Genomic DNA, 12,386 nt, shown 5'->3' on the forward strand with positions numbered 1-12,386 from the left:
CGCAGCCAGCGTGGTTCCCCTCTTCTTGGCAGATGCTGGAATGTAGTCCCCAAACGAAAAAGACCTACTGTGCAAGTGTCAACACCTTAGTTAGCATGTCACTAGCTTAGGTAGCTAGCAATAAAGGATTAGGTTAAAGGTTCAGTGCGTAGGATTTGGTCTTTTCATAAAACTGGGCTGTCAGTGCAGTAGAAAGATACAAATACTTTGAAATTGTTGTTACATGATCAGAGAAAGCAGGCATTCACTTTTGCTCAGGAGTGCACTGCCACCGCCATACTGGACCAATAAACGCTCCTGCTGGTGGGTGCCGTTGTGCAAACTTGTCCATTTGAAACAATGGCGATCGGCTGGCAACAAACTATTATGTGTTACAGTATGGCGCCCACTTACTGTTTCAAAAACTCTCACTATTACAGCTAAACAGTGCACTAAAATACGTTTATGAAAACATTTTAGGTGAGAAATAGGCAACACAGTAACATAACCTTGATTTATATTTGATTTTTGGTCTGAGAGTGAGAGAGGGGCAACTTTGGGTCTTGCTCTGCTTCTATACTCTTTGAGTCCGGGGTGGCAGGCAATACGAAAAAGCAGAGGTGCAGCCTGTAGTTCAAGCAACAACTCGGGAGAGCCAGCGAACCTCTGCCAGATGACCCATTTTGCATCATTCATGTCATCCGGCAGAGTTTCGCTTTGAGGGGAGTTTGAGATCTAGGTAAGATGGAGGGAAGTTTACCACAGATCATTTAGAAACACTGCTTTAGTGTATAATCAACTGAAAATAAGAATTGTTGTGCTTTTGTTATCTTAGCATGAGCCATTAGGGAACAAGTCCTTGTGTAGCCTACGGAGATTGCTGTGTTGCATCACCATGTTTCTAACGTAGCCCAGAAAGGATTAACCAAACATTGGTTCTAGACAGGGTCGTTTGCGCGTCAGCCACCAAAGAAGCTGCTCTGCGACTTGAGCTTCTGAAAAACACTGATTTTTAAACAAGAAACTGCTTTATTCTGTCACCAGGTTTGTTTGTTTTGGAGAAGAGGAGGCCAACACTGACAGAATTTTCACTGAGAGAAGATTAGGCTGGTTGCAATCTGCAAGTCTTATCGCTAGGTAGCACGAAATCCCCCTAAATCCTACACACTGTTCCTTTACAGAGAGGCTTGGTTTAGGGTTATATCTCATTACTTATAAGATGAGTCATGTCTTCATGTATTGCTGCATTTGACCTCATTTATTTACTCAAATGTCGTGTCGTAGCAATGGTCAAATAACTGTTGAGTTGTGTTGAAGCCCAAGTGTTGACACCTGCGCAGTTTGTTGGTCCTCGGTGAGTACATTCTAGCGTCTACCCTTCTTCTTGGCATGTCTTACCCCTTCATCATGAGAGAGGGCTCTTCAGTGTCAACCCAGGCCGCAGAGCTAACAAAGCGCTTTAGAGGGGGGCGCGCACCGCTCTTCCCTGCCACATTCCTGGAAACCATCGTTATCACAAAGGGGCATAACAACAACAACAACCCTCATGTCATGTTACAGCAAGCTTTGATGGCTTGAGAAGGAAAGCCAGTAGCTTCCTGCACACCAGAAACAGGCTGAGTAATTTACACAGTATCCCTTACTGTTAATCTAAGCACACCTCCCTTTCACATACAGACTACATTATGTTCATGTCACTCTACATATTACAATCCAGGCATTAACACACACAAATACAAATACCTACCATGGAGATCGCCTGGTCAGTCTCTCCGCTTCAGCGTCTGTGCAGTCTTGTGTTTTGGACTGTGGAGGGAAAATCAAACAATGTCAGTCATGATCCATTTTCCATCATACTAAAACATGTGTTACATTTTGCATGCATTTAGCCTCACCATGGTTTGAGACTTCACACTGAACACAGAACATACAAATTGTAGCATTTAAAACAATGACAAAAACATAAGTTTTATTTACAGTTTAAAAAGTGGATATCTATTTACGGAGGCAGCAATCAATTTATTCCTGAAAATACACTGTGGACACTTTTGGGATGATTTTTTTTTTTTTTTAACTTTCCATCGACCTTAGGGTGCAATCTGCACTCAGATTGCAGGAAGCTTTCTAGAGAAGCAAGCTTTGGATTGACTTTGCTGTGTTAAGAGTGTAAAAAGCCCACTGGCTGACTGTCTCAAACCAAAGGGCATGCCACATGATCTGTTCTGATCTCTCTGGTTGGATAAAAGCGATGGCAGCATCGTCCTCACCATGTCAAAGTGCATGTTGCCTCCACCAGAGCGGGGGATTGCTGCTATGCTGACCCGCCGGGATGACGACTGTTTGGGGAGGAAAAGGAAAAAGAGGAGAAAACAAATACACAGATGAACTTTACAAACACATATAGCAAAAATCAGTCCTGAATAAGGAGATGAAGAGATCATATGTGACCTTAATGCCGCTGACCTTGTAGTACTGTGTGTTCTGCTTCTTGCCACGGAAGTCATCTGGAAAGAGGAAAAATATAGTTACTTTAAACACTGTTTGTGTGTGTCATCACTGAACAACATACAGTATACACACATACATACAGTACAGTATGGGTGATATGGGTTTGTTACTATATTGAGCCAGACACTGTTATATGGAGGTTCTACAATAATCACAGCTAAAGAAAATTATAAACCTGCATTCAAATATCCATCGGCTTTTTCTTTTCTTTGTTTAGTTCTAGAGAGAAATTTTAGTGTATTTGCTTATAGTTTCTTACTATTAGCACATCAAGTTTCAAGCTCAAGTTTTTCTAACCATGTAAACATGTCCATATGGTTTTTTTTTATATGCTACGAGACATAACAAGTAATTTCTATAATCAGATTCTGCATATGTAGGCGACGGGACAAGATTGCATTCTGGTTTCCATTTGTAGTCTGAGTGGTGCTGACCAATCACGTTTGAACAGCAGGTGAACAGTCTGTGTGGAGAGGCGGAACACATTGGCTGAAATACAGTCTCAGACCCCATCAGCTATGTCTGATGACAAGTTATATTGTATTAGCTTTTTAATAATGTATCTACAAGGGGTGAAACAAGGGACATCAGAGGAGAAGCAGGTGTAGCCACCTATCAAGCAAGCTAATCTTTTACTTTCACTTCAACTTGTCAGCACTGTCGATCAGGTACAAGATTTATCTAACATTAGCAACACATAATTAGCTTCTTCTTTATGTAGTCAAGCCAATGGTTCATGTTATCTCCAAATGTTTACAAGCAGAGGTTTGTGTGGTTGATGAGCAGAGTCTAAGGTGGCTGAAGGGTGGTTGGGTATAGAGACTGGGACTCATTTGCATACTACTTCGTCTGTGCATACTAAATTAGGCAAAGGTGATGAGTTACGTCTACGCCATTTTGAGACATGTAATTACACATGTGTAATTATTTTGAGTTTAAAATGCCAGAAGAGAAACTTTAAGTTCGCAAGTCAAGATACTGAATATCAGAACAAAGAAGTACATAAGTGGTAAAATCAGTACTGGAATGGTAAAAAGTTTAGCTCTCTTCTAGTCTTAGACTCAAAGCATTTTACACTACAGGCACCATTCAACCCATTCACACACACTTTCCTACACTGGTGGCCAAGGCTACCATACAATGTTCCACCTGCTCATCAGATAATCATTCACGTACACTCACAGCAATTTGGGGTTTATTATCTTTCCCAAGGACACTTCGACACGTAGGGGATTGAAACCACCAACCTTCCAACTGGTAGACGACAGCTCTACCTCCTGAGCTACAGCCTACCCCAGTTTTACAAAGTAATGGGGTCCAGAAGTGTGTTGCACCATTAATGTATGTAACTACCGTGTAACCATTCCCTACCTCTTTCAGTCTGTGATCCAAACGACCTCTCGTTCTGCATGAGCGCCTCTCTCAGCTCCAGCAGCTCAGCGTGCTCCTTGGTGTACATCCTTCTCAGGTTCTCCACATGCTGGATCATCACCTCCACAGCCTTACCGATACGACTCTCCTGACGTTCACACACACAAGGCTCCGTTAAATCATCAGAATCAAAATTAACATACAGTACACTTCGTTTTATTGTTGGCACGGGAATACAAACTCATAGATTCATCACACAGTGATGGCATACACATTATCTGTGACTTATCACTCACCTGGTGAATAGCTCCTAGCATCTCCGAGCGACTGGAAACCCTGGTCATGGACTGGATGAGGATGTCCAGGTTCTTCTGGAGCCTCTGGATGATCTCCATGGACTGGTTGTCGTCTTCACACAGAGGAGTCAGAGCCTTGGAGAAGAGAAGACAGGAGAGAAAAGACACAAAGAGTTAACCATCACCTTATTCACTTTCATTTACAGGATAATGAATTGATCCCTATTCATGCAGGGCAGATTTTTGTATCTATACAAGAGGAAAGCTGCAGAACAAGATGCAAAATCCATTTTATCTACTATATTGTGTTTCAGATTCATGCAGCTCATGCAATTTTGACCGGTGATGGAGCAAAACTTTAGCTAGTGCTCCATCGGAAAGCTCAACAGCTATACACATACTGTATGTACACTGACCTGCAGTAAGCCCTGGCAGCTGGACACCTCCCTGCGGACGTTCTCCTCAGCCAGGTCACGTGACCTCTCCTCCAGCCGCAGTCTCTTTTCCAGGGTGAACATGTCGCACTTAAAGCCCAGCGCCAGACGCTGGAACTCCGCCTGAAAACACGAAAAAGACACTTGGCACTTACTGCTGGACACGCATACGGTATTTGGCTTTATATCCTGCCTGTAAGCAGACACGCTGACCATCTCTAAAGTTTCCTTGTTTGATAACCATAAGAGTTTCCTCTATCACAGACAGCATTACTGTGCAGGTTGAAAAGCTACACCACATAAACAATGAAACTCCTGCACTTCCCTGTTGAAAACCCCACACTTCAGGAGAATCCTATCAGTGCATGATCACAATGATATAGTTACATTCCATGTGCGTGGTTATAACAATAACTTTTTTATAAAGTGCTTTTCCAAAGAAATTACAAAGTGCTTTACATACAATTAGTTTTTAAAAGTGACTTGGAGGACAATGTGTTAGCTTTCCTGATCTTCTCTTGCAGGTCATTCCACAACTGAGGGGCCCAAACACATTCAGTTTTAAGGTTTGACTGAGGAAGTGTCAGAAATGACCCACCCAGGAGGTTGCTAAAAAGTGGCTAAATGAGACTAGAGAACACTATCGCTGACCACAGCTTTACAGCGTCATTGTGGTGGTGATGAGAAGTCATGCGACTGTGGTGTAGTTTGTTTATAGCCTAACGTCAGCTTTTTACTTCTGGCGATTGCATTTACACTTAAAAAAATCACAAAGGTGGTGTTAATTTGTGAAGATATTCTTGCTGAAAAAATGTGTCATAAATTCTTGTTTGGTACTGATGTTATTTTCTGCAATAATCCAAAATCCAATGGAAAAATCCCACAGGCTTTTTGTCGAGGGAACTTCCAGGATGGCCTACAGAAAAACATTACCCCAGCACCACTCTATACATTTCTGATGGATGCACAGTTAAGGCTGTGTTTTCAGAATGAAAATTAATACATTAAGACAACTAACAAAAAGTTATGAAGATCGAGATGATGATCGAGACTGATTTGTGGCTTTCAAAATCTACTTTCAAACACACATAATCCCAAAGTGTCTTTTTGATACCACAGATGCTTAAAAAGTGTCTGCAAGATCTAATGGTACACATACCTCAATCTCCTTGTCATTAGGGGACAGGCTGCAGATAAAGAGAGGACAATGAGGACAATGTGACAAGTCTTATTACATGCACACATGGATAGTTATGGATTTAAGTGTTCAGGTGCTTGCTCACCTGTTCCTGTCCTCTTGGACAGGACTGGTGGTGCCTGAGATCAGTGACATCTCAGCTACAAGGGGAAGTAAGATTCATTTATGAATCATGACAAAACAAACACCTGGTCAAATGGTGCAATCACCATCTAGATTTTAAAAGAGTAAATGTAAAAGCACTCATTTAAAAATGGAATTAAATTTGGTATCAAAAGACAAGTGGTGAATATTATAAATAATATTTAGTACATAACAGTGTGCAATGAGTATATCACACATACATTCCTTCTCAGTGGCCACGCTGGTCTCACTTTGGTCATCCTGAACCTTGTGCTCCTTGATGGCCTCCATGCTGCGGGACAGCTCCTGCAGGGTCCGGACAAACATTACTGCCTCCTTCTGCTCAATCTCCCCCTCCTTATCTCCTTTTAACTCCGATCTCTCCATGCTCACATCGCCCTCAACATCCATATTGCTCCCTTCACTCGCTCCCTCCCTACCCTCCTTTCTCCTTCAATGGTTTTTACATAATAAAGGTGAAACGTGAAGATTCAAAGCAGCTGGCAGTGTCGTTGGTTCTTGATTCTGAATGATCTGATCCTGAGTGGAGCTAAAGTGAAAACATACACTCTTCCTTCCTTCCTCTCTCTTTCATACACACACACACACACACACACACACACACACACACACATACACACACTCACACAGCTGGAAAGACGGCATTTCTCTTCAGGTCACATGAAGTTACTGATGGCACAATCTCATAACTGACAAAAAAAGAAATGTTATCTTGATGACGTCAGCTCCGTTCAACATGATCCTGGTGTTTTATCAGATCTACTCTGAGGCTGTTTTAAGCTAAGCTAGAGCGAAGAAGATAATAAAAAAGAAGAGATAAAAAACAAAAACAAAATCATAAACAGAAACGATGCATCAAAAGGTAAATATAAAACTGAACAATGACTAACTTGTGTATCTGTAAATCTTTTTAATGCATTAGGATGGCTCTCTTTACTCACAATAACTGAAAATAATATTGTTTGTATGACATACATCCCGCTACAAACTCTGTTCTGAACTCAATTAAGGGTCTGGTAGTAGATATAACAATTGTTATGATAAAAACAAAATGTGGCATTCAATTTGATTGCTACCTTAGATAAAAATAAAAACAGGTAACATGCAAAAACTACAATATAATGACCCTGATATGCACAAAAAAAGGTGATCAACTTCAACAGTAGTCAAGCAAATTACTATTATTATGATGAATTAATAATCCAACAGTCAATTTAGAAGAAAATGGAAGCAGAAAAACTTACCAGCTCCCTCTTATTTTTGCCACTGAGAGGGAGGGAGTCCTTTTTGGCTGCACTGTCCACAGATTGGCCGGGGTCAGAAGTCACACTGCCCATGCCGCCCCCTGATTGGCTGCCATGTGTGATGGACGATCCTGATGGAGGAGAGCTGCTGTCGGAGAAAGTGGTTGCTCCGCTGCCGGTGAGCCGGTCGGCCCCTGGATAGAGGAGTTGGTGTGTGGGTGGTCAAAGTTGCACGTAGATGTAAGAAGGCGTAAACAAACGGTTAGCTTACACACAAGTCTGAGTTTGTCTTCCTACCTTCCATGCTGGCGGCTACTGTTGGCACCTCGGCTGCACTGTCCTGCACGCTCTCCTCCTCTTCGACCAACACAGGTAGCAGACACGTGCTGGAACACACACAGTGAACCTTTATACAATACTAAAGCATATGCAAAAAAAATAATCTAAACCTTAATGTTTCTCTATAAAAATACAGTTAGACGTTAAGTTCTCTTTACCAAATCACTAAAATCTCTAGTTCCTGTTACAGTGAATCACTCACCTGTCCTCCGCTGCTGATCTGTCTGCCGACTGATCCCGGCTCACGCTCTGACATGGACAAAAGTAAAAAGCGAGAAGGAGGGAGTGGGTGAGAAAAGGACAGGTGGCCTTGCAGCACATTTTTCTGCTCTACATTACAAGAAACGGTCAATGATTAAAAGACACACACACGTCCACATACATGTAGCGTACCTGTCCCATGGCAGTTAAACACTATCTAAGCTCGACAGTGAGTTGAAGAGAAAGATTGGGCTGATTCCTTATATAATGTGTTGCTTCATGGAGAGCCCTGCAGCTCTGAGAGTGTGAGTGTGTGTTGCTGAGAGGGGTGCTCAGAGAACACGTTAACACTGGCAAAGTGCTAAGTAGTGGAGGCGGACTGCGTGCATACACAGTAGTGTGAACACACACGCACAATGGAGCAAGGTGAGCACTCAGAGCAAAGCAGCAGGATATTGTGTAATGAGTGTGCATAATATCCGTTCTGACACAGCTCAAAATAGTAGAGAGCTGCCTTACCTTTTCACCGAACACAAAATCTGAGACTTTGTGTCGTTTTACATCCAAACAAAGTGTGAAGCAAAAAGCTGGCTGCTGCTCTCCAACACATTGTTTAATTTGATTGTGTCTCCAATAGCTTCATACCAAAAGTTGAAATTGTGCAATCCTCCATCCAAGAATACAGCGATAAACTTTGATTTTTATAACCACACAATCATGTCTTAGGAAAACATCCTTGTTGTGTCACTGCGGACACCAAATCTTTGAATAAACTGAATAAACTATACTGAATGTAAGGTGTCATCAGCAGTGAAGGAATGTAACTAAGTACATTTACTCAAGTACTGTACTTAATTAACATGGACAGCAAACTAGCTCAATGACATGGTCAAACCCAAGTATGACGCTGAATATATTAAACTGTGTGGACCTTCAAATGGTGACTAAGGAGAAATCTGGACCCCGTGGCTGGACCAGTTGTGAACGACTGCGTTAGACCAATCACAATCATCTTGGGCAACACTGAGCTCAGGATGCAGCGACGGTGCTCTTGCAAAGTGTGTCAAGGCTGACACTGTTTTGGTGGAACATTTGCATGTGAGGAAGCGAGTACTGTCATTAAAATGACCCGTAAAATAATACACTACAAAAACATTTAACAGTCTTATGTCATTGTGTGATTCAACTGTTAGTGATAAACAGGCATGATTTGATAATTGGTGCCCTAGAGGCTCTGGAGGAACTCTCTGGACCTCGTAAAACCACAGATGATTTGCCGGGTGTATGTAGCTCTAGCAGAACATGTCACAGAAGCTCGTGTGGAAAGAAGTGGAAAGAATCAGTACATTAGTGAGGTCAGTGTCACTGGTGCATGCCACTGCCAGAGTTAAAAGATATGCTTAATCAACTCTGACTGGCCATGTCACAAAATGGATCAACACTGGACACAAGAGTCCTGTGAGATGAAGTCTGGGCTTTTTCAAGGTGTGTTCACAAGTTGTTTTATTTGTTGCAGATCTTAACAACAATTCACTGAAACGACAAAGCAGGCAGCATACCATTTCCAGGTTTGCCTCACCGTCCACCTTGTCCAAGCTTGACCAAATCTAACTTCAGAACCCATCATTGTTCCTCATACAGCATCATTCACTTTGTGCAGGTTACAACAACGGTACATTCGAGTCTATAAAATCATCTCAGGTAAATTTCCAACTTACCTGAGCCAGAAGTTTTTATCTTTGCAAAGCAGTCATAATCTTATGTCACATGAATGGCTTCAGTTTTAAGTGCCTGACACCAGCACAGAGGCTGGAAAAACAAGTCTGTTCTACTACGATCCCTGGTCCTGGAATGACTTGCAAGCCAAGCTCAAACTTGAAACCCTTCTCTTTAAACGATTTTTAAACCTAGAATAAAGGAAGTGGTCATGGTGAGTTGCAGCTGCTTCATTTAACCCACAGATTATAGATTAAATATTATTGCCTCGTTAATGCACTCTATTAAATATTGTATTTTGACATACGTATTGTCGCTGTTGTGTTGTGCTATAAGTTTTTATGCTACTTGAACAAATGTGAGTTTATACCACCTTATGTTGAATAATTTGAAAATCCAAGTATAAACTGACATAATGCTGTGATAAATAATAATTCCTTTTGTCTAGACTGTGTTCCCCAACACAAAAATGGGGAGAAGTCCTATTGAAAATATCTGCCATTTACATGTAAAACTACTATTTGAATATATCCAAATGATTTCAAAAACTCACCTCCTTCTCTCTGCAGGAGGACTGCAACCAGATTCTTAAATTATATTCAAAAAAGCCTAGATTTGGTTGAAAACCTCTCTTGACCAAGCATGTATGAGTTTAACACTACATCTTATTGATGTACAGTGTCTGAGCCTGCCTTTCTTGGCTCGCCTCCCATCTCTCCGCAGGGAGGCAGTCCAGCAGCCACCAGCAGGTAGCAGACTAAATAAACCAAGCTGATCGATCTCCCAGCAGGATGCAAACCAGACTGTGGTGAACCAGCATCACAATACAACTTGGCTCCAACATGAAAACACTGCAAGACCATCCACAAAAGGCTGGACATAATGACCATGAAGCAATCTTACTGTATGGAGCACGCATCAAAGCAGCTCATTGTAAACACTAATTGGTCCAGAGAGACAGAGGAGACAGTGATGATCCACTGTGTCCACGCTTTGTTAACACGCTTCTGAACATCACTGTCATCCTTTTGATAAATGCTTCTGCTTCTGTATAACAGGTGGTAATCACATTTGGTGAGGTTAATGTCATTTATCAAGCAAAAATGCCACACACTTGTAGTTTCAGCTTCTCAAATATAAACTGTGTGATGTCATATTAACTCCAAAAGTGTTGTCATGATACTGGGAATTCTAACTTTGACATAATGCCTTGAAAAATATCAATTTTCAATACCATTATCTGGCATGAATTGACAAAACTAACAAGGCTAACACATCACAACGACGACATTTCTTTTCTTTGTTAATAGCATAGAACAGCCAAATGATGTAGTAATGTAGTAAAAATTAATACTTTCACACCTTTTCCGCCAACATGAAGCTGGCTCTGTTCTGGTTCCTGCACCTAATTTTAAACCGTTCAGAGCATTTCAACCACAAATTACTTGGTTCAGAACTTGAATATTTGGTTCTCAGCTGAAACCAAAAAATAGCAGGTTTTCCTTGACCTGAAGTGCATACTGTGACGATATCAGTGGGCATGTCACATTCTACAGGTCGAAACAGAGGATGGAGAATGAAGAAGTCAAGTGAGAAATGATCAGATAAAAAGGGCATGCAGCGGTCTCATTAATAGTTGCTCCATGCTTGTTTCCTTTTTTGTTAAAAAACAAAAACAAATATCAGTAATAACAAAACAAACGTTAATCCTACAGTTTGTGTCGGCCTCTGTTGATACATCCTTGATTACAATGTTTCTGCTCAAAAATGGTGGGAACGTGGGCGGGTTTGTTAGACAGCACCAAGGTTCCAAGAATCCTTAAATTCAAGAACCGGAACAAATTTGCTGGAGAAGGGGTTTAAGAGACAGCAAAAAACACGCAGCTTCGACCGGTGTATCAGTACTGCAGAAAATGAGTATTGAAACCGTTTCAATATTCAGAGTCAATATGTAATAATAAATCAATATTGGACAACACAAAACTTGAATATCTTTTGTTTTTTGAAGTGTTAAACAAACTTGCATGCTAGGATACTGTGATTTCATTTAATTTTTCAAGTAATCTTTCTGACATTTTAGTTCTGTTTAGTTTATATGGTTTTCAGATTAGCATTAGCATTGTGTGTGTGTGTATATATATATATATATATATATATATATATATATATATATATATATATATATATATGCACAAGAACCAGATGTGTTGCATTAAGTTTTTGTAGCAAAATGCCAATTTCAACATAAGTTGTAAATTAACCAAAATATTCACTATTCATCCTATTTCAACCTTCTCTTCTCCTTCTCTGCTTTTTTCTGTCTTTTGTGAACCACTACGTTCAGCTGTTAGGAAATCTGAAGCATTTTAACTTGATGATAATAATTACAGGATAATAAAAAACACTTGGACACCTCAGTAAGCCATATCAAGTATTTAGTACTTGCCTCCTTTGGCAACAGAGATCAAGAAAGTCAATAACCCGTCCTCCTTGAGCAGTCAGCAGAAAGATGGCTGCCTGATACTCTGATATTTCCCTTAATTTGATATCTTTCCCCTCCTCCTTGCCCATGGCGAGGACTCCTTCTCAGGCTTTCTGAAGGAAAGCCATCCCTCGCCCTGCCTACTGAACCCCCCCATCCTGGCTTCACAACACACCTCCTCTCACCCGGCTAGGAAACACATGAAGCTTCAGAAAGAAAAAGGGTCAAAAAGAGGAAGGGGAAGCAACGGGGAGCTGGTGCTGAAGAAAATAGAGGAAGTTGTATTCCCTTCTGCATTAAAACACTTCCTCTCCGCTACTAACCTTAGTGCGGCTCATGGCTCCTGTGCTTGAGTCCGCCTTGCCTTCCTTCTCTTCTGCTCTCCTGTGGTCCTCACTGGTTGGCTGGATGCTGACCACAAGTGAAAGGTCAAAGGTCAGTTTTCAAGCACTATCCATTCTTATTCTTAATTCA

General features: G+C 41.2%; 1 protein-coding gene across 11 annotated transcripts in view; it reads right to left on the reverse strand.

The window, feature by feature from the left end:
• The window catches only part of lrmp (lymphoid-restricted membrane protein), a 52,315-nt gene that overhangs the window by 4,268 nt on the left and 35,661 nt on the right, over positions 1-12,386 (reverse strand). For 5 of the 11 annotated variants that reach the window (XM_033614159.2, XM_033614164.2, XM_033614163.2 and 2 more), the window contains exons 23-36: positions 12,236-12,323; positions 7,716-7,762; positions 7,472-7,560; positions 7,175-7,368; positions 6,131-6,215; positions 5,872-5,926; positions 5,748-5,775; positions 4,571-4,711; positions 4,155-4,289; positions 3,859-4,006; positions 2,428-2,483; positions 2,247-2,315; positions 1,727-1,785; positions 1,378-1,476 (exon numbers count right to left, since the gene is read on the reverse strand). In XM_033614159.2, coding sequence (XP_033470050.2) covers positions 1,378-1,476; positions 1,727-1,785; positions 2,247-2,315; positions 2,428-2,483; positions 3,859-4,006; positions 4,155-4,289; positions 4,571-4,711; positions 5,748-5,775; positions 5,872-5,926; positions 6,131-6,215; positions 7,175-7,368; positions 7,472-7,560; positions 7,716-7,762; positions 12,236-12,323 — 1,293 coding nt within the window. The remainder of the gene's footprint in view (positions 1-1,377; positions 1,477-1,726; positions 1,786-2,246; positions 2,316-2,427; positions 2,484-3,858; positions 4,007-4,154; positions 4,290-4,570; positions 4,712-5,747; positions 5,776-5,871; positions 5,927-6,130; positions 6,216-7,174; positions 7,369-7,471; positions 7,561-7,715; positions 7,763-12,235; positions 12,324-12,386) is intronic. The other 6 variants (XM_078165268.1, XM_033614161.2, XM_033614166.2 and 3 more) reach the window with 3 other exon arrangements.

The sequence above is a fragment of the Epinephelus lanceolatus genome, chromosome 23, assembly GCF_041903045.1.
Source record: "Epinephelus lanceolatus isolate andai-2023 chromosome 23, ASM4190304v1, whole genome shotgun sequence".
NCBI classification, from domain to species: domain Eukaryota; kingdom Metazoa; phylum Chordata; class Actinopteri; order Perciformes; family Serranidae; genus Epinephelus; species Epinephelus lanceolatus.